Source organism: Coregonus lavaretus (assembly GCF_964263955.1).
Source record: "Coregonus lavaretus genome assembly, chromosome: 1".
NCBI lineage: Eukaryota > Metazoa > Chordata > Actinopteri > Salmoniformes > Salmonidae > Coregonus > Coregonus lavaretus.
Genome location: NC_139988.1, coordinates 44,294,621 through 44,317,525, shown reverse-complemented (window position 1 = coordinate 44,317,525; position 22,905 = coordinate 44,294,621). Strand labels below are relative to the sequence as shown.

General features: G+C 40.0%; 1 protein-coding gene across 1 annotated transcript in view; it reads right to left on the bottom strand.

The window, feature by feature from the left end:
* Positions 1-1,788: 1,788 nt before the first annotated feature.
* LOC311133224 (uncharacterized protein) overlaps positions 1,789-22,905 on the bottom strand; it is a gene marked incomplete at its 3' end in the record, with an annotated part of 46,790 nt that continues 25,673 nt past the window's right edge. The window contains exons 2-3 of the mRNA XM_084166711.1: positions 3,040-3,130; positions 1,789-1,798 (exon numbers count right to left, since the gene is read on the bottom strand). Of these exons, the coding sequence (XP_084022837.1) occupies positions 1,789-1,798; positions 3,040-3,130 (101 nt within the window). The remainder of the gene's footprint in view (positions 1,799-3,039; positions 3,131-22,905) is intronic.

Here is a 22,905-nt window from a genome sequence, read left to right as displayed (position 1 = left end):
CGGTCAAAAGTTTTAAAACACCTACTCATTCAAGGGTTTTTCTTTATTTTTACTATTTTCTACATTGTAGAATAATAGTGAAGACATCAAAACTATGAAATAACACATATGGAATCATGTAGAAACCAAAATAAGTGTTAAACAAATCAAAATATATTTTATATTTGAGATTCTTCAAATAGCCACCCTTTGCCTTGATGACAGCTTTGCACACTGTTGGCATTCTCTCAACCAGCCTCACCTGGAATGCTTTTCCAACAGTCTTGAAGGAGTTCACACATATGCTGAGCAGTTGTTGGCTGCTTTTCCTTCACTCTGCAGTCCGACTCATCCCAAACCATCTCAATTTGGTTGAGGTCGGGGGATTGTGGAGGCCAGGTCATCTGATGCAGCACTCCATCACTCTCCTTCTTGGTAAAATAGCCCTTACACAGCCTGGATGTGTGTTGGGTCATTGTCCTATTGAAGAACAAATTATAGTCCCACTTAGCCCAAACCAGATGGGATGGCGTATCGCTGCAGAATGCTGTAGTAGCCATGCTGGTTATGTGTGCCTTGAATTCTAAATAAATCACAGGCAGTGTCACCAGCAAAGCTGCAAACCCCTACACCATAACACCTCCTCCTCCATGCTTTACGGTGGGAAATACACATGCAGAGATCATCCATTCACTCACACCGCGTCTCACAAAGACACGGCGGTTGGAACCAAAAATCTCCAATTTAGACTCCAGACTAAAGGACAAATTTCCACCGGTCTAATGTCCATTGCTCGTGTTTCTTGGCCCAAGCAAGTCTCTTCTTCTTATTGGTGTCCTTTAGTAGTGGTTTCTTTGCAGCAATTCTACCATGAAGGCCTGATTCACACAGTCTCCTCTGAACAGTTGATGTTGATATGTGTCTGTTACTTGAACTCTGTGAAGCATTTATTTGGGCTGCAATTTCTGAGGCTGGTCACTCGAACTTATCCTCTGCAGCAGAGGTAACTCTGGGTCTTCCATTCCTGTGGCGGTCCTCATGAGAGCCAGTTTCATCATAGCGCTTGATGGTTTTTGCGACTGCACTTGAAGAAACTTTCAAAGTTCTTGAAAAGGACTTGGTCTTTTACCAAATAAGTACTGAGTAAAGGGTCTGAATACTTATAAACGTTTCTAAAAACCTGTTCTTGCTTTGTCATTATGGGGTATTGTGTGTAGATTCATGAGTAAAAAAAAACTGATTTAATCCATTTTAGAATAAGGCTGTAACATAACAAAATGTGGAAAAAATGGAGTCTGAATACTTTCCGAATGCATTGTATTTGGATACATCCTTAACAATCTTGCTAATGAGGCGCGATTTCGCCTGGCATAGAAAATGTGCTCACTCGTCAGGACACTGTTGTTCAGAAATGATGCCAGCTGATTCATGATTTTGAGTGGCTGAGAAACGCTGCCTGGCTGTCTGTCTCGTCCCGACCCCTACACGTTCATTACTATGGGACAGCTGGAGATCCAATTAGAATATTTAAACAATGTTGCAAATGTCGGAGAGACAGACAGCAAGGTTTATACAAATCTCCGCTGTTGAAAACAAAATGTTAGTCTAAAGGAAATGTGAGATAATGTCTAGATGCTTTTTATAGTGGAGATGAAGTTTATAAATTGCTTTGCTGGGCTGATGAGACAGTGGATTGCGCAGTCAGATGGAACAGAGTAAATAGGCATTTTAACGTCATAGATTTAGCCGGTGGTAACTTGTGGACTAGACATCGGCTTGAATGCGGTTTTAACCAATCAGCATTCAGGATTAGAACCACCTGTTGAATAATAACGGGATATTGGCGTGCATGTAAACGGGTTCACTGTGTTCTCTCATGTGATGTAATATATTTAGTTACACACTGGGAGCAGTGGTAAGGCATTTTCCCGGTGTGCATTACCTCTTGATCTTTTCAGGTGCCCTAACTGGGTAAAGATCATTCCACACTGGGAGCATTGATAACGTTTCTCTCAGGTGTGTATTCTTTCATGGTCTTTCAGTTGCCTTAACCAGGTAAATTTCAGTCCACAGTGGGAACAGTGGTACGGCTTCTCCCCTGTGTGCGTCCTCTCGTGTGATTTCAGGTTTCCTGGATGGGTAAAACTATTTCCACACTTGGAGCAGTGATGAGGTTTCTCTCCTGTGTGTGTCCTCTTATGTCTTTTCAGGTCCCCTAACTGGGTAAAACACTTTCCACACAGGGAACAGTGGAAAGGCTTATCTCCTGTATGTGTCCTCTCATGTGTTTTCAGGTTCCCTAACTGGGTAAAACTCTTTCCACAATGGGCGCAGTGGTGAGGTTTCTCTCCTTTGTGTATTCTCTTATGACTTTTCAGGTTCCCTAACTTGGTAAAACTCTTTCCACACATGTAGCAGTGGAAAGGCTTCTCTCCTGTGTGTGTCCTCTCATGTGTTTTCAGGTTTCCTAGATGGGTAAAACTCTTTCCACACTGGGAGCAGTGGTGAGGCTTATTTCCTGTGTGTATTCTCTCATGCATTTTCAAGCTCTGTAAGTGGCTAAAACTATTTTCACACTGGGAGCATCGGTAAGGCTTAACTCCTGTGTGTGTCTTCTCATGTCTTTTCAGGTCCCCTAACTGAGTAAAACTCTTTCCACACTGGGAGCAGTGATGATTCTTCTTTCCTGTGTGTATTCTCTCATGTGATTTTAGGTTTTCTAGATTGGCAAAACTCTTTTCGCACAGGGAGCAGTGGTGAGGCTTCTCTCCTGTGTGTATTCTGTCATGTATTTTCAGGCTCCGTAAGTGGCTGAAACTCTTTTCACACTGGGAGCATTTGTAAGGCTTCTCTCCAGAATGTATTCTCTCGTGTATTTTTAGGTTCCCTAACTGGGTAAAACTCTTCCCACACTGGCAGCAGTGGTAAGGCTTCTCTCCAGAGTGTATTCTCTTATGAATTTTTAGGTTCCCTAACTGGGTAAAACTCTTGCCACATTGGGAGCAGTGGTAAGGTTTCTCTTCAGAGTGTATTTTCTTATGAATTTTTAGGTTCCCTAACTTGGTAAAACTCTTTCCGCAGTGTGAGCAGTGGTGTCGTCTTGCTGGTTTGGACGTCTCTGGCTCTGGTTCCTCCATGTCTCGTCTTTCTCCTGCCAAAAACAAACATTGTTTATTTAAACAGAGAGACCTGAATGAAACCTCCACATGATACAACTGTCTTCCTGTGAGGTTTAATCTAGACTAGATCCCTCAATAAAAGAGCAGAGTGCATCATCACGGAGTAGCTGTAGTGCTTTGTAGGCTAATAAAAACACTTGGCTGCTATGCATTTATTAGACCTAATAGATAAATAACCTAGTGCGTATAGGATACATTTTAAAGGCTAAGTGATTTTCCTGTGTTTTATGTATATTTCCACAAGATGAGGTTGGAATAATACTGTGAAATTGTGAAAATTATGATAATGCCCTTTTAGTGTAAGAGCTGTTTGAAATGACCGCCTGAAATTTCAGCCTGTTTTGGTGGGATGGGGTTTTGGCCTGCCTGGTGACATCACCAGGTGGTAAATCAGTTAATAGATCAATAAGAAAGAGTTCCTAACCTCTCTCCCAATAACAGTTATCCCATCCCCAGTCAGACCACTCCCAGACAGTCCTATCAACATTCTTGCTTGAGAAATTGCGCTTTGCTTAGAAGCTAATTATTTGATATTGAGATAAAAACGGTTGCATTGAATCTTTAAGTTTGGCTCAGTTGGTAGAGCATGGCGCTTAAAACGCCAGGGTTGTGGGTTCGATTCCCACTGGAGACCAGTACGAAAATGTATGCACTCACTACTTACTGTAAGTCACTCTGGATAAGAGTATCTGGTAAATGTAATGTGTACATTGTTACTTTGTAGGCTATAAGACATTAAAGTCCTTTACCATTTAAACTAACAGCACATATACGGTATGAAAATGGCACATTTAGTTACAGATAAGTGCCTAAATTGGAACACAGTGGCTGTACAGTAACATGCTATACATTACATCTCACGGTGCCCGCTTTACAGCGATGTATAGGATTTAACTGACAGAAGTTCTAAAGTGATCATAATGCGCAACAAGAAGATGCCATCATCCCACCCGATAAATTGACTACTTTTGCATATTTTTTGTTGTCTGAGAGAGGGGAATGCTGTAAATCAAGAGGATTCTTTGTTTTGAAAGATTAGACGTTGAGGATTATAATAAATACTGCTTTGATGTCAAGCAAGCAAACCACAAACCCGTGAGTCCAAATGTGCACTTCACATTTCCATATTATAAAACTCAAGTAATTTACAGTATCAATGTTATTCTGAACAGAATAAGCCCGTTTGCCATAGTGTGAAGAAAATTTGCAGCATAAGACGCACCTGAATGCAGTCATGACTCCATTCCAACATTACAATGTGTTTCTCTAGAGTGCCATGTGAAAGCCTATACTGTAAGGTCACATTTTATAAATTAGCTAGTCAAGTTGGCAATAGAATGAGCTTTCAAATGATGCCCACCTGATCCAGTTTGTGATTTGTAATGGGCCATTTTTTGGATTGCGTAAATAGTAATGGTGGGGAAGCAGGGCAGTGTTCAAAACAAAAAACTATAAGTGTGATTGCTTCAGTTCCTCCAAAGGCACAGCTAGGAGAGTTCCAAAAAGCAAAGGCTCTTTCCCTGGGTCATACAAGTTTATTAAAATTACTTTCATTAGCGGTTCAGCAGCAAAGCTGTCATCTCTACAAATAATTTACAGGACACCTGGAGATTAGTTTTCCAACTACAAAAGACGACTCCTATTTTTCTCTAAGTAAGAAAAGCTATTCAAGAATAACACACTCAACAATATACTTCGTTCAAAAATCCATGACATAAACCAGGTTTCATTCAACATTTTTATGAAAGTAAAGTTCATGTCACAACGGGCCTGATGGAAACAGCAAATTTGTCGGTAAACTTTCCAAATGTCGATAAAACCAAATATGCTAGACAAGGTGCAATCTTTTTGTGTTGTTAAAATTAATTATGTAAGTAAATGTAAATGAGTGTGGAAATGCTTTTATGCGCAAATATTGATATAATAACCATCATATCAAAGTAAACTTAGTCACGCAATGATACACTACATGACCAAAAGTATGTGGACACCAGCTCATCGAACATCTCATTCCAAAATCATGGGCATTAATATGGAGTTGGTCACCCCTTTGCTGCTCTAACAGCCTCCACTCTTCTGGGAAAGCTTTCCACTAGATGTTGGAACATTGCTGCGGGGACTTGCTTCCATTCAGCCACAAGAGCATTAGTGAGGTCGGGTACTGATGTTGGGAGATTAGGCCTGGCTCGCAGTCTGCGTTCCAATTCACCCCAAAGGTGTTCGATGGGGTTGAGGTCAGGGCTCTGTGCAGACCAGTCAAGTTCTTCCACAACGATCTCAACAAACCATTTCTGTATGGACCTCACTTTGTGCATGGGGGCATTGTCATGCTGAAACAGAAAAGGGCCTTCCCCAAACTGTTGCCACAAAGTTGGAAGCACAGAATCGTCTAGAATGTCATTGTATGCTGTAGCGTTAAGATTTCCCTTCACTGGAACTAAGGGGCCTAGCCCGAACCATGAACAACAGCCCCAGACCATTATTCCTCCTCCACCAAACAGTTGGCACTATGCATTGGGGCAGGTAGCGTTCTCCAGGCATCCGCCAAACCCAGATTTGTCCGTCGGACTGCCAGGTGGTGAAGCGTGATTCATCACTCCAGAGAACGCATTTCCAAGTTTACACCACTCCAGCCAACGATTGGCATTGCGCATGGTGATCTTAGGCTTGTGAAGCTCTAGCAGGGCAGAAATGCGCACATGCCAAGACCAGAGTGGGCACATGCACTATGTCATCACGCACAGCCTTTTATCCGCAACAAGTGAATTTGATGGAAACATCTCTGGTGGGAAAATGTGCATTTTAGAATATTTGCATGAAAATCTGTCACCGATTGGATGAAAACCTAGCTATTGTGATATCGGATCATTCTCCTGTATCATGCTTAACTACACCAACAGAAAATACACTTAGCAGAATATGGAGAATGAACAGAGCACATCTTCAAGACCTGAAATATATTAAATACGTAAACAAAAAAAACTAACCTTTACCATTACAAATTTAGACAGAGGCGTACATGAGGGGAATGATAATCTCATATTTGGCTAAAGTCAAATCTGAGCTAGACATTTTAGAAAAATAAATCACTATCTTAGAAAAAGCCCATAAAAAAGGTAAAGGTAAAGAGGAAAATCAAATGTCAGAATATTATATTTTACATTTGAATAGAGCCTACAACTACAGGTTAAATTCAAATAAAGTACACTATTTAATGGCAAATAAAACTGGTAAACAACTCGCAGCCCTCACAAAATGAATACACACCAAACCAATTAAAAAATTTTAATATAAGGATACAAATGTTTTTATTAGAAACAACAACGCCAGTAATGAGAATTTTAAAAGCATCTATGAAAATCTACAGTGCATTCGGAAAGTATTCAGACCCCTTGACTTTTTCCACATTTTGTTACATTATTACAATTACAATTACATTATTACGTTACAGCCTTATTCTAAAATTTATTAAATTGTTGTTGTTTTTCTCATCAATCTACACACAATACCCCATAATGACAAAGCAAAAACTGTTTTTTAGAAATGTTTGGCAATTTCTTAAAAATATTAACATTTACATAAGTATTCAGACCCTTTACTCAGTACTTTGTTGAAGCACCTTTGGCAGCGATTACAGCCTCAAATCTTCTTTGATATGGCGCTACAAGCTTGGCACACTTGTATTTGGGGAGTTTCTCCCATTCTTCTCTGCAGATCGTCTCATGTTCAGTCAGATTGGATGGGGAGCGTCTCTGCACAGCTATTTTCAGGTCTCTCCAGAGATGTTCGATCGGGTTCAAGTCTGGGCTCTAGCCGGGCCACTCAAGGACTTGTCCCGAAGCCACTCCTGCTTTGTCTTGGCTGTGTGCTTAGGGTTGTTGTCCTGTTGGAAGGTGAACCTTCGCCGCAGTCTGAGGTCCTGAGTGCTCTGGAGCAGGTTTTCATCAAGAATCTCTGTACTTTGCTGCTTTCATCTTTTCCTCAATCCTGACTGGTCTCCCAGTCCCTGCCGCTGAAAAACATCCTCAAAGCATGATACTGCCACCACCATGCTTCACCGTAGGGATGGTGCCAGGTTTCCTCCAGACGTGACGCTTGGCATTCAGGCCAATCTTGGTTTCATCAGACCAGAGAATCTTGTTTCTCATGGTCTGAGTCCTTTAGGTGCCTTTTGGCAAACTCCAAGCGGGCTTTCATGTGCCTTTTACTGAGGAGTGGCTTCCGTCTGGCCACTCTACCATAAAGGCCTGATTTCTGGACTGCTGCAGAGATGGTTGTCCTTCTGGAAGGTTCTCCCATCTCCACAGAGGAACTCTGGAGCTCTGTCAGAGTGACCATTGGGTTTTTGTTTGGTCATCTCCCTGACCAAGGCCCTTCTCCGCCGATAGTTCAGTTTGGCCGAGCAGCCAGCTCTAGGAAGAGTCTTGGTGGTTCCAAACTTCTTCCATTTAAGAATGATGGAGGCCACTGTGTTCTTGGGGACCTTCAATGCTGCAGACATTTTTTGGTAACCTTCCCCAGATCTGTGCCCTGACACAATCCTGTCTCAGAGCTCTATGGAGAATTCCTTCGACCTCACGGCTTGGATTTTGCTCTGACATGCACTGTCACCTGTGGGACCTTATATAGATAGGTGTGTGCCTTTCCAAATCATGTCCAATCAATTGAATTGACCACAGGTGGACTCCAATCAAGTTGTAGAAACAGCTCAAGGATGATCAATGGAAACAGGGTGCACCTGAGCTCAATTTCGAGTCTCAAAGTAAAAGGTCTGAATACTTATGTCAATAAGGTATCTGTTGTTTTTTAATACATTTGCAAAAATTTATAAAAACCTGTTTTCGTTTTGTCATTATGGGGTATTGTGTGTAGAGTGATGAGGATTCTTTAAAAAAAATCCATTTTAGAATAAGGCTGTAAAGTAACATAATGTGGTCTGAATACTTTCTGAATGCACTGTATAAATCAGAATTAAACAACAGTTGAATTGATCCTACAGCCTACTTGGACTGAAAAATCCTGAAGCAAAAATATATTAGACACTTAAAACATTCGCGTGGAGAAAAGCACCAGGTATGGACGGCTTTCCCATATAATGTTTTTCAACATTCTGGAACAAAGTAGCACCCCTATTTACTCAAATGACAACACACATGTCACTCAATTCAGTGCTTCCTAGTTCCATGTTTCAAACAGTTCTCAGTTATATTAAAACCAGGAAAATCTGGAGAGTCCCCCGCAGATTACAGACATATATGTTTATTAAATTGTAACATTAAAATAATAACAAAACTGATAAGCAACAGCATGGCAAAAGTCTTACCAGACTTGATACATATTAATCAAACAGGGTTTATTAAAAATAGACATTTAAAAACAAACATGTTTCAGTATAATACAATATGCTAAAAAATCAAGATTTAGATTTACCAAAATGGCTGTTGATGCTGAAACATTCCAGCACAGCTGTTGTTTCACCAACTTTTTCTAAATTTCCTTCATTTCGTCCGCACTACTCGCTGCCATTTCCGACCTCCAAGGAACCCTAGATGAAGTTGCTAAGAGAAAACATTTAATGTAGCCAAAGATTACAAGGTGCCTAGGAAACACTGACCAACACTTTGATTCCTACCCTGTCACAATAACTCCTCCCTGGCTTTTTCATTCATTGTCATGTCATTGTCAAACAACACTGTATTCAAAGTGCCCACTATTATATTCTAACTATAGAATTAGAATAATCATTTAATTCCATGATTCCAACAGTTCACCCAAGTGTTTGGATCTAAATCGCAAGTCAAAATGCAATTGCAATATTTGGTAAAGAATAAGGCCTCGATTATTTTGCCCATATCGTACAGCCCTACGTGACAGTGTGGAAAGGATGTCAAACGAGTGCAGGAAATGCAGAACTTTATGAATTTTTTTGAGGGGTTGAAGTTTAATTGAACAGTATAAATCAATCAGAATGGAGAAAGCCCAACTGAAAGCGTGGTAAAAGGTACAGAAGTAATTTGTCCAAGGACAAGGTATCAATTCTTCCTGATGGTGGCACATTGGGCCCATAGCTGAACTCCGGCATTGCTGCTTACTGCTACAGTTAAAGTTGGAAGTTTACATGCACTTAGGTTGGAGTCATTAAAACTAGTTTTTCAACCACTCCACAAATTTCTTGTTAACAAACTATAGTTTTGGCAAGTCGGTTAGGACATATATTTTTTGCATGAAACAAGTAGTTTTTCCAGCAATTGTTTAGAGACAGATTATTTCACTTATAATTCACTGTACCACAATTCCAGTGGGTCAGAAGTTTACATACACTAAGTTGACTGTGCCTTTAAACAGCTTGGAAAATTCCAGAAAATGATGTCATGGCTTTAGAAGCTTCTGATAGGCTAATTGACATCATTTGAGTCAATTGGAGGTGTACCTGTGGATGTATTTCAAGGACTACCTTCAAACTCAGTGCCTCTTTGCTTGACATCATGGGAAAATCAAAAGAAATCATCCAAGACCTCAGAAAAAAAAAGTTTGGTTCATCCTTGGGAGCAATTTCCAAATGCCTGAAGGTACCACGTTCATCTGTACAAACAATAGTACGCAAGTATAAACACCATGGGACCACGCAGCCGTCATACCGCTCAGGAATGAGATGTGTTCTGTCTCCTAGAGATGAACGTACTTTGGTGCGAAAAGTGCAAATCAATTCCAGAACAACAGCAAAGGACCTTGTGAAGATGCTGGAGGAAACAGGTACAAAAGTATCTATATCCACAGTAAAACGAGTCCTATATCGACATAACCTGAATGGCCGCTCAGCAAGGAAGAAGCCACTGCTCTAAAACCGCCATAAAAAAGCCAGACTACGGTTTGCAACTGCACATGGTGACAAAGATCGTACTTTTTGGAAAAATGTCCTCTGGTCTGATGAAACAAAAATAGAACTGTTTGGCCATAATGACCATCGTTATGTTTGGAGGAAAAAGGGGATGCTTGCAAGCCGAATAACACCATCCCAACCGTGAAGCACGGGGGTGGCAGCATCATGCTGTGGGGGTGCTTTGCTGCAGGAGGGACTGGTGCACCTCACAAAATAGATGGCATCATGAGGAAGGAAAATTATGTGGATATATTAAAGCAACATCTCAAGACATCAGTCAGGAAGTTAAAGCTTGGTTGCAAATGGGTCTTCCAAATGGACAATGACCCCAAGCATACTTCAAAAGTTGTGCCAAAATGGCTTAAGGACAACAAAGTCAAGGTATTGGAGTGGCCATCACAAAGCCCTGACCTCAATCCTATAGAAAATGTGTGGGCAGAATTGAAAAAGTGTGTGCGAGCAAGGAGGCCTACAAACCTGACTCAGTTACACCAGCTCTGTCAGGAGGAATGGGCCAAAATTCACCGAACTTATTGTGGGAAGCTTGTAGAACGCTACCCGAAATGTTTGACCCAAGTTAAACAATTTAAATGTAATGCTACCAAATACTAATTGAGTGTATGTAAACTTCTGACCCACTGGGAATGTGATGAAAGAAATAAGTGATGAAAGAAATAAAAGCTGAAATAAATCATTCTCTCTACTATTATTCTGACATTTCACATTCTTAAAATAAAGTGGTGATCCTAACTTACCTAAGACAGGGACTTTTTACTAGGATTAAATGTCAGGATTGTGGAAAACTGAGTTTAAATGTATTTGGCTAAGGTGTATGTAAATTTCCGACTTAAACTGTATATTTATGTTTGGTTTAGATTTGGAGGGGGGTGGTAGCATCTAACAATTGGATATAATTATTTCCTGGGCACTGCTCGGTGATGTAAGGGACGACCTTTAAGAACTGTCTACTGACTATGGATATACACTACATGACCAAAGTATGTGGACACCTGCTCATTGAACATCTCATTCCAAAATCATGGGCATTAATATGGAGTTGGTCCCCCCTTTGCTGCTATAGAGGGCTTGCAGTTGACGTAAGACACCTCCTGGCGGCCATGTTGGAAGAACATCACATTCATTCTTTCAACAACAACAGCCGAGTGGCTGCCCTAAACTGCATGATAACAGTGCCTAAAACTAGTTCAATCATCACCACGGTCATTTTCTGTGGAGTATTTGGCTGCTCTAACAAGGCATGAGGGACAACAGGAAAAAATATGTTTACAGATTCCCAACAATCACAAAACACCATTGATGATGCCAATGAGATAAGACTCAAGAACTGTCAGAAAGGCGAATAAACCTTTTTGTCGGTCAAGACCTGAACCCAGACAGCTGTCAGTACAGGGTCTGCTACATTTCATCACTGGTAAATCAAGTCTGAATGATTTCGAGTCTAGTTTACAGTTGAAGTCGGAAGTTTACATACACCTTAGCCAAATACATTTAAACTCTGTTTTTCACAATAACTGACATTTAAGCCTAGTAAACAATCCCTGTCTTAGGTCAGTTAGGACCACCACTTTATTTTAAGAATGTGAAATGTCAGAATAATAGTAGTGAGAATGATTTATTTCAGTTTTTATTTATTTCATCACATTACCAGTGGGTCAGACGTTTACATACACTCAATTAGTATTTGGTAGCATTGCCTTTAAATTGTTTAACTTGGGTCAAATGTTTCGGGTAGCCTTCCATAAGCTTCCCACAATAAGTTTGGTGAATGTTAGCCCATTCCTCCTGACAGAGCTGGTGTAACTGAGTCAGGTTTGTAGGCCTCCTTGATCGCACATGCTTTTTCAGTTCTGCCCACAAATGTTCTATAGGTTTGAGGTCAGGGCTTTGTGATGGCCACTCCAATACCTTGCCTTTGTTGTCCTTAAGCCATTATCGTATCTGAAGATTATGTCTTTGTTAAATGTTTTTCATGACGAAATGGAATGTTGGTTATGTTAGTATAATGTAACATATAATAGACAGGAAGTGTATTGTAAACTGGCCAGCAGAGGGAGCCATCTTGTTGCATTGGTTATAAATAGGGGTACACGAAGAAGATAGGACAGAGCAGACATTAGAATTGGAGGACACTGCTCTCCTGGTGTCATGTCACCTGTTACTCATGCTGAAGCTTATGATCTGAATAAACCTTATGATCAATGTTCAGTATGAGCAGACTCCCTTTTGTTCATCAGCAAGGACGACCAACATTCATCATATACGACATAATGGCGAGCTTGCCAGGAGGGATGATGCAATCCTTCTTTGCTGCATTTGGAGTCGCCGAGCTAACTCAAGCTAACTTTGGTTTGGAGTCATGACCCGACCAAACACAGCTAAGTGGTTGGTTTTGTTCCTGCTTGTGTACACTGGAGGAATGTACCCTTATGACTGTGCCTTAGGTGGTGTTTTTGCTGATGACTGGGGTCTGGCTAATCATAATACAAATTTTAAAAATTGTTTATAGAGATGTGTTGCTTGAATAGTAAGTCAAGAACAGTCGGGGCCAAGATATGTATACATTTTTAGAGCATTGCAGGTTTAGATAAGCCCTCGTTACGAACGGGGCGACCAACAGGGTGGGCCAAAATCCTGGACATGCGTTAGGAGTGTTCAGGTTCAGTCTGGGACTGGGGGTTGGTGGGACATTTCTTGGGGATGGCTTACTCAACTTCTGTTCGACGGGATAGTTGCATTGGGGGGGATCGCTCACTGAAATAGCCATATCCACGGCAGAATAAATTTAGGGCAAACGAAACAGTACTCAATTAAAGGAACGCAATGCTGGGTTTTGTTACATGTTGTAGGCAGCAGTTAGCAATGGCTGACTGCTAAATGCTAAGTGTGTTGTGTGCTACATGATAACTGTAACCTTAGAGGTCCACTGCGATGGATTAAAGCCTCTTAAACTTGTTTGTATGTGATGGAACTGAAAGTTCTACGCAAATGTGAGCTCTGTTATGTGTAATTGTGTGAGTATAACGTATAGAATAGTGACGCTGTAGCGTAATGCTATCGGTCTATTGTGTGGTCAGCATGGGCTTAAGGGGTTGTGCGCATGTGCGTGTGATTTTACGGGGCTAAAAACTACGACATGAGGTGGCGCTGAGCCTCCAAAACAAAATGGTGGCTTAAGGTCAGAGGTCTTTGGGGTTTCGTTGCAGGGGTGTAATAGCTATCGAGGAGGAAAGTTGGACATGAATCTTTTAAAATCGTTAAAGTAACTGTTATTTGAACGGGAAACTGTTTGGCGAGATGTAGTACATTTATAGATCAAATATATGTTGACGGAGTATAATTAATTAAAATAAGACGATTAAAATTAAATGAAATGGTTTGGAGCGATCTATTTAATAAATGTATGGGGATGCGTTTAATTTTAAAATGATATTTGCGCATGCGTGGGATTCTGCAAAACAACACATTGGTTAAACTGCAGGGAGAGGAACACAGACGACGGAACAAATAGGCACAGGGAGAGGTTAACACGAATATTGGTTAAAGATGAAACTTGTTTTGTAGCCTATTGAATTTATAAATTAAATATAGGATAACGGATTATAATAGATTGAATTAAATAATTAAATGACGGATTGAAAGCAAACGTTTTTTGGCCGATCTATAATTAGTCCTGAGTTAAAGTCTTACAGTGAATAATGTAGAACGAACGAATATTGAATGGTTGGAAATACTCAGTGATTGCAGTAACTGTTGAAATCTTGTCTGTTTCTATGTTTTTTTGAAATATGAGAGGAACATGGAACGAGAGGAGAGAGAGAGAGAAGGGGCTGACGTGTGCGTCACGAACAAGGTGTGACGAGGCAGACGAGAGGATCGGATCAGGCTAGTATACAAAATCATCCTAACAGAATATGTGATGTTGTGACCATTTCGCATAGGCGTGGCAAACTGATTCATTAAAAATTGCATTTTGGAGGCTATGTGCATCACTGGGGTTTAATTACAAATGTGTTGGGAATCCAGGATGGATTGAGGATTCTTCTGTAAATTTATGATAATTAAAGCTAATAGAGCAAGGGGTTAAAGGCTTTGTTTAGGGGTATTTTAGTCTGAAGATGACTAACTTGCATTTACTGGCAGTTGATGGGCTGTGGTAATATACTCAACACTAATGGATAAGGTGGTGACATAGGATATAGGAATAAAAATTGGTTTTAATTATTCAGGATTTTTAATTGACTTATTTGGATTTATTTGGAGTTGTTAGGTTATATTAAGAATACAGGGGGGAAGTCTATATAACTTATATAGTCTAAAATAACATAGGTCACAATAAAGGAATTTAAAAGGGTTGATATAGGGGAAAATTGACTAAAATAGTAATTATTTAACTAAGGTAGTGTTAGGAGAGACTAATGGCAGATGTTAGTACACCTTTCTCACATACGGATTGAGCAGAAAGACATCATCCAGCAGGGTGATTATGGCATCAGAGATGAAGACGAATACAAGCAGAAACGACGATGAAGATGAATCAAAACTCCAGAAGGAAGGAAATGTGATGTCTGGAAGAGAAGAGGGAGGTAAGGAGGATGGAACTTAAAGAAGACGAGGATGATGAAGATGAGTGATGATGAAGAGGTTATGCATGGGTGGATATGACTCTGTGATCAGAAGGAAGTTGGCAAGAGAGAAACGAAGAAGGATACTGGAGACTTGATTTCTGATGAAAGTTGAACGAAGAAGGAGACAAGATATTCGAGTTCTGATGAAGAAAAGTAAGAAGATGATGGAAGATGATATTTCAAGAACAGAACTTAGAAGATAACCTTTTGAAGAATACTGATAGGTCCACAACGAGAAGAACCGGACGAAGAAAACTCTATCAAATACAACTTATAACTGGTGGTGGAGAAGAAGAAAAGAAGTGTTGGTTATGAAGAATCAGAGTGAATCAAATCAACAATCACTGTTACAGCTTTAACTGAACAATATCAAAGGCAATTGTACCAACCAAGGGGGGACCAGATGTTCCATATCGCCTGTCAGTTTCTGGACAGACACAGAATTGGAGAAGAAGAAACAGAGGAAGATCAACGAGCAAGTGAAGATCATCTGTGCTTCAGGTGAACACTAAATATTCTAGAGTGCAGAGAATATCCGGAAGGGGTGCATTGCTGAGAGCATCGATTAGAGAAGAAGAGGAAATAGCTAACAGTTGAAACAACTGACCATTAGAAGTGATAGTGAATAGGGGAAAAACTTATCGGGGTTCCGTCTAAAAAGGTTAAACATATCACTCTGTAAAATAAACTAATTAGGTTAGGATAGGGATTGGAAGTAGTAAAATAGTTTAATTACTCTTAGGGAATCAATTGAGCTCTGCTATAAAAGTCAAAGAGGAAGTAAAAGAGACATACTAATATTAGAAGATGCTGTTATGGCAGTGTTGGGAAGAGATGCATGGTGTAAATTTAAGTGTTCAATCAGAGGCATACTGACTGTCTGGTAGAATATTTTAAGAAGTAGGGTTTTTTGGGAATCATTTGCTTAAAAGATAATATCATAGGAAGGATGATAATGTATTAGATTGCCTGTTAGACAATCTGTCTGGGAAAAAACTTAATAGGGGTGACTGTTATTTTGGGTTACATTCTTACACTAAGAGATTTGAGGTTAGGCTAAAAGGTGTTTAGTCGGTTTTGCCAAGTCTGTGTGTAATGAGTCAGAAGCAGGTGGGGAACTTTCCCAATCACATATTCTGAAATTTGGTGGTAAGAGATGTTGTCAATAAGTCAGGGGAAAAGGTTTTAAATGTTATGAGAGAAAAGATTAGATTAAAATAAGTTAGGGGTAGGTTAGGTTGAAGGGACTCTGAGACAGTAAGCTAAGTTTCAAAGTTAGTAGTAAGACAGAGAGAGAACAGTGAGGAAGGACATTTTAAAGTTTAGTGGGAAGATATGGTAGGAGTTTAAATCGGTTAGGAGCAGATGCATTGAGAAAGTATGTGTTGCTGAATGATTTGAGGGTGATTGAGTATCTATATTTACAGTTTCCAGTAGGGAGATCAAGGTCATTATAGGTGTATTTTGTTATAATCAGGAGGTTTAAAGTTTAGAGGTAGAACTGAAAGGGGGAAAAAGTGACACTAGGGGTGATAGATGGAAGTACAAGGAAGGAGTTCAAAGTCTTATGGGAAAACTAGGAGTAAATAAGGACATTAACACTTCAGTTTATTAGAACAACAGGGAGAAGCAATTTAACTCTTTCAACATTGATAGGTATTAAAGTCATAAACATATTGCATTTGATTATAAGGGAACCAGTACAGCACCAATTTTAGGGGGAAAAATACTTATTAGGGTTTAAGATGGGGACGTTTCTCTCATATGGAGAGATAATTATGGAGAATAAGTATTGTTATCAGGACCAGGAGTAGAAGGAGGTATAGTTTGGAATAGGGTTAGGAGTGACTGTTCACTTATGTTGCGTAATATTATAGAGAAAGGTTAGGGAGAATATATGTGTACTTATTTAGGGCAAGCATTAGAATTTGTTTCGGTTAGGAATTATTGGTTAAAGGGCAATGTAATTCATAAAGTAACGCTTATAATGGAAGATTTGAAGTCTGTGGAAGTTTTCACAGTCATTGAGGGAGTTCAGGAGGAGTAGAACTGAATGGACAGTAGTCACTCCAACAGTAGATAATACACAGAGGATAATGGGAAATTTTGCACTAGAAGTAATTAGGGTTGATACAGCAGCTAAATCAACTACTTTAAGGGTAACTTTGGAAGGGATTAATGATACTATGGCAATAGCAAATATAGGAGTAGGATACTGACAACAATTGTTCTGAAATTAAAGAGGTAGCAAGAGGGACTCAGGAGGTTATGGTACGAATGGGGTTAAAATAGAGCAGATAGAAACAATATAGATTAATCTGAAATGGAGAATAGAGATTCATCATGGAAGCTACAGTGTGGGGTCTTTTGATTTTGATGACAGAGGGGGGGGGCATCTGATCAGTGCTGCTCGTTCCTCTGTTGTGAAAATTAGAGATAGATTAACTCATTCTGTGGGAATCAGTGAGGAATCTTGAGGGTCCATGTCTGTTGAGAATTCCATCCAGGACCTGTTAGACGGTTGCGCAGCCTCTGTCAGGTGTGGATCAGTTTTGAGCTTTGTCATAACTGTGGAATTGGCAACAGTCATTGACAGATAAAATAATGTTGTTGTCAAAACAGTAGGGTTTAAGTGTTCTTGGGTAAATGGATTACCCTATGGGAATTGTTAGATGTGAAGTCAGGTAACAGTGGAAACCTTAAGTATTCAGGTGAAATATTGAGGGATAAAAGTGGTGTTTGTTCTAATAAAACATATGAGGTAAGGGGTATGTTTATGGAAAGATCAGATTGGGATGTTAGATGATAACTTTGGATAAGCATGACCTTAAGGGTAGTAATGACAAATAATAGGTTACTTTTTATATATCAGGTAGTAAGAAGAGCAGGACTTTGATGGTTAAAAGATTAGCTTTTGACTGACAATGTGACTATGGGAATTTTAGAGGATAAGGGGAAATTATGATAGAGTATATTCTTACCCTATGGGGGATAGGATGTTGTTACAGGTCAACGTTGAAGATTCCATATGAGGTTTTACCATTATAAGAGGGATAGCATTGGACACAGCTAAATCTAGGGTTGGAAGGGTGACATTGCATTTACATTTTGGTCATTTAGCAGACACATGGCGACATGTCATAGTCTTCAAGCCTATCATTGAAGAATAAGTTTAAGGGAGAAGGGGGGACTTCATTCATGGTATGGTGTAACATTTGGGAAGATAATATTGATAAATATTAGTGTATTACTGTGAGTCCAGATAGTTCAGATAATATCACTGGGGTTATAGATGCATTGTAAGGGATGCATTTGTAAGCTTTGATAACACTGTGTGATGTTTGTACTGACTTTTGAGAAAGTTATGAGATTGAGATAGGTTGGAGAAGTGGTGCCTGGAGACAACACTCAGATGCCGGTGTGGACTGTTCCTGATCTGGATAAAGATGGACAAGTGGAACTGAGGGATAAATATCATTTTGGATTATTTTATGATTTTTCAAATTGGTTTTTCAATATTAGTATGATTTTTAGTGTGATTTATGAATCAATGGGGGGAATGGATAATGTGATTCATGCATCATTTATGTATCATTTTTTAAATTCTTAGGTGAAATGGAGGTTTAATTTGAAAGTGGTTGTTTTGCAAAGGATACTGTTTGGTCGTTTATTTTCTTGTCATTCCAGAAGCATGTGGGAGAAGCATGTGGAGATTGGAATACTCAAACAAAGACAATATGACTGGAGGAGAGGAAACAAGGATGGTGTGGCTGATTCCATCATCAACAAGTCCATTGGAAGAGGACACTACAGGAAGAGGAAGTGTAGTGGACTACATTCCAGTGTCTGCAATGAAATATAGACATATTTGATGTGTAATACATAATTGTGTCATATTCTTAGGTATTGATTTTAGTAGAATTATGTTTGATGTTATTGAATGCAGATGAGGATCGTAGATGCTTTTGTTTGTTTCGATGGGGTTAGGGACAGAGGGTTACGCAGGGAGAGATTCCCTTTCAGGTCCTATGGGTTGACCAGCCTGAGAGTGGATATTTATGGATAGGATTTTGTTTACATGGGTATTTAATTACATCATAGTTTCAAATGCATTTACATGAGTTATGAGGTTATCTGGAGTACCGACGGTGGTTGCCTGGGGCAGAGGGACGGTGAGAGAATTTTACTGTCTTGATTGATATGGATGGATGGCTGCTGGACAGTTTTTCGCTCTCACACTCCATAGATATTTATTCATAATTCATAGTAATGTGTTCATACTTCATAAACAGGTATTTCATAGAAAGGTATTTACACTCTAGAGGAGAATGTTTTTGGGGTTAAGGTTAAGAATATTCAATGAGATAAATGGTTATTAGTCATAATCTTATTCGGTTTGTTTTCGAGACGTTTATTTCGTCTCGAAAGGGGGGAATATCGTATCTGAAGATTATGTCTTTGTTAAATGTTTTTCATGACGAAATGGAATGTTGGTTATGTTAGTATAATGTAACATATAATAGACAGGAAGTGTATTGTAAACTGGCCAGCAGAGGGAGCCATCTTGTTGCATTGGTTATAAATAGGGGTACACGAAGAAGATAGGACAGAGCAGACATTAGAATTGGAGGACACTGCTCTCCTGGTGTCATGTCACCTGTTACTCATGCTGAAGCTTATGATCTGAATAAACCTTATGATCAATGTTCAGTATGAGCAGACTCCCTTTTGTTCATCAGCAAGGACGACCAACATTCATCATATACGACACCATTTTGCCACAACTTTTGAAGTAGGCTTGGGGTCATTGTCCATTTAGAAGACCCAATTGCAACCACGCTTTAACTTCCTGACTGATGTCTTGAGATGTTGCTTCAATATATCCACATAATTTTCCTTCCTCATGATGCCATCTATTTTGTGAAGTGCGTCCCTCCTGCAGCAAAGCACCCCCACAGCATGATGCTGCCACCACCGTGCTTCACGTCGGGATGGTGTTCTTCGTCTTGCAAGCATCCCGCTTTTTCCTCAAAACATAACGATGGTCATTATGGCCAAACAGTTCTATTTTTGTTTCATCAGACCAGAGGACATTTCTCCAAAAAGTACGATCTTTGTCCCCATGTGCAGTTGCAAACCATAGTCTGGTTTTTTTATGGCGGTTTTGGAGCAGTGGCTTCTTCCTTGCTGAGCGGCCTTTCAGGTTATGTCGATATAGGACTTGTTTTACTGTGGATATAGATACTTTTGTACCTGTTTCCTCCAGCATCTTCACAAGGTCCTTTGCTGTTGTTCTGGGATTGATTTGCACTTTTCGCACCAAAGTACGTTCATCTCTAGGAGACAGAACGCATCTCCTTCCTGAGCGGTATGACGGCTGCGTGGTCCCATGGTGTTTATACTTGCATACTATTGTTTGTACAGATGAACGTGGTACCTTCAGGCATTTTTAAATTGCTCCCAAGGATGAACCAGACTTGTGGAGGTCTACCATTTTTTTCCGAGGTCTTGGCTGATTTATTTTGATTTTCCCATGATGTCAAGCGAAGAGGCACTGAGTTTGAAGGTAGGCCTTGAAATACATCCACAGGTACACCTCCAATTGACTCAAATGATGTCAATTAGCCTATCAGAAGCTTCTAAAGCCATGACATCATTTTCTGGAATTTTCCAAGCTGTTTAAAGGCACAGTCAAGTTAGTGTATGTAAACTTCTGACCCACTGGAATTGTGATACAGTGAATTATAAGTGAAATAATCTGTCTGTAAACAATTGTTGGAAAAATTACTTGTGTCACGCACAAGTAATGCACCGACTTGCCAAAACTATAGTTTGTTAACAAGAAATGTGTGGAGTGGTTGAAAAACGAGTTTTAATGACTCCAACCTAAGTGTATGTAAACTTCCGACTTCAACTGTAGCTGTTTTGCTAACCAGGTGTTAACAACACTGTCTACAGTAAGTTAGCCAAAATTAGCTAGCTACAGTGCCTTGCAAAAGTATTCATCCCCCATGGCGTTTTTCCTATTTGTTGCATTACAACCTGTAATTTAAATTGATTTTTATTTGGATTTCATGTAATGGACATACACAAAATAGTCCAAATTGGTGAAGTGAAATTAAAAAAATAACTTGTTACAAAAAAATAAATAATGGAAAAGTGGTGCGTGCATATGTATTCACCCCCTTCGCTATGAAGCCCCTAAATAAGATCTGGTGCAACCAATTACCTTCAGAAGTCACATAATTAGTTAAATAAAGTCCACCTGTGTGAAATCTAAGTCTCACATGATCTGTCACATGATCTCAGTATATATGCACCTGTTCTGAAAGGCCCCAGAGTCTGCAACACCACTAAGCAAGGGGCACCACCAAGCAAGCGACACCATGAAGATCAAGGAGCTCTCCAAACAGGTCAGGGACAAAGTTGTGGAGAAGTACAGATCAGGGTTGGGTTTTTAAAAAAATCTGAAACTTTGAACATTGCACGGAGCACCATTAAATCCATTATTAAAAAATTGAAAGAATATGGCACCACAACAAACCTGCCAAGATAGGGCCGCCCACCAAAACTCACGGACCAGGCAAGGAGGGCATTAATAGGAGAGTGTCACGTTCGTTTACAGACGGGACGGACCAAGGCGCAGCGTGATATGCGTACATGTTTATTTTTCTGAATAAACACAATGACAAAACAACAAACGAAACGTGAAGTCCAAGGTACACAAAACAAACATACCTAACACGGAACAAGATCCCACAACCCACTAGTGCCAATAGGTTACCTAAGTATGGTCCCCAATCAGAGACAACGAGCGACAGCTGCCTCTGATTGGGAACCACACCGGCCAACATAGATCTAGACATACTAGAAAATCACAACATAGAAAACGCACAACCAAGAATATACACACCCTGACTCAACATTTAAGCGTCCCCTGAGTCAGGGCGTGACAGAGAGGCAACAAAGAGACCAAAGATAACACTGAAGGAGCTGCAAAGCTCCACAGCAGAGATTGGATTATCTGTCCATAGGACCATTTTAAGCCGTACACTCCACAGAGCTGGGCTTTACGGAACAATCGCCAGAAAAAAGCCATTGCTTAAAGAGAAAAATTAAGCAAACACGTTTGGAATTAATTTGAGACTGGGACGGAGGTTCACCTTCCAGCAGTACAATGACCCTAAGCATACTGCTAAAGCAACACTTGAGTGGTTTACGGGGAAACATTTAAATGTCTTGGAATGGCCTAGTCAAAGCCCAGACCTCAATCCAATTGAGAATCTGTGGTATGACTTAAAGATTGCTGTACACCAGCGGAACCCATCCAACTTGAAGGAGCTGGGGTAGTTTTGCCTTGAAGAATGGGCAAAAATCCCAGTGGCTAGATGTGCCAAGCTTATAGAGACATACAGCTGTAATTGCTGTTAAAGGTGGCTCTACAAAGTATTGACGCTCTTATCCAGAGCGACTTACAGTTAGTGAGTGCATACATTTTTATTTATTTTTTCATACTGGAATCGAACCCACAACCCTGGCGTTGCAAATGCCATGCCCTACCAACTGAGCTACATCCCTGTTATAATAATGTTAATAATCAAATGATACAAACCCCAAAAAAATCCATTTTTAATTCCAGGTTGTAAGGCAACAAAATAGGAAAAATACCAAGGGGGGTGAATACTTTCGCAAGCCACTGTAGCTTGTAGTCTAGCTATTAGCATGTGTCACTTGAAACTATTTAAAACCGCAGCTTTATAACAAAGGACTGCATCTATTAGGCAGGACACATGACATTTTTAACAACACTTTTTTTCTGAGAAAAACTAGTTCATTGCATTCGCCGTGGAGCCCAGTTTCATAATATTACCATATGTCCCAACTGCTTGCCGTAATTTTGAAGTAATCGCGAAAACCAGGCCTTATTTTAGGGCATTTTTCACCCTGCCAGCTCCTATTAGTTCTACATTTTACATTACATTTGAGTCATTTAGCAGACGCTCTTATCCAGAGCGACTTACATTTAGTGAGTGCATACATTTTTCATACTGCCACCTGGAGCAATTCAGTTGTTGAGAAGGTTTCCCACCACTCAACAACTGTTTTTTGTACCCAAAAGATCAGATCAGGTTTGGTGAATATGGATCGACTCGAGTCCCGAAACACTTTAAAAACCTATGTGGCCCAACTGGACCGGAGCTCCTCGTTCCTGGCCCTAGTG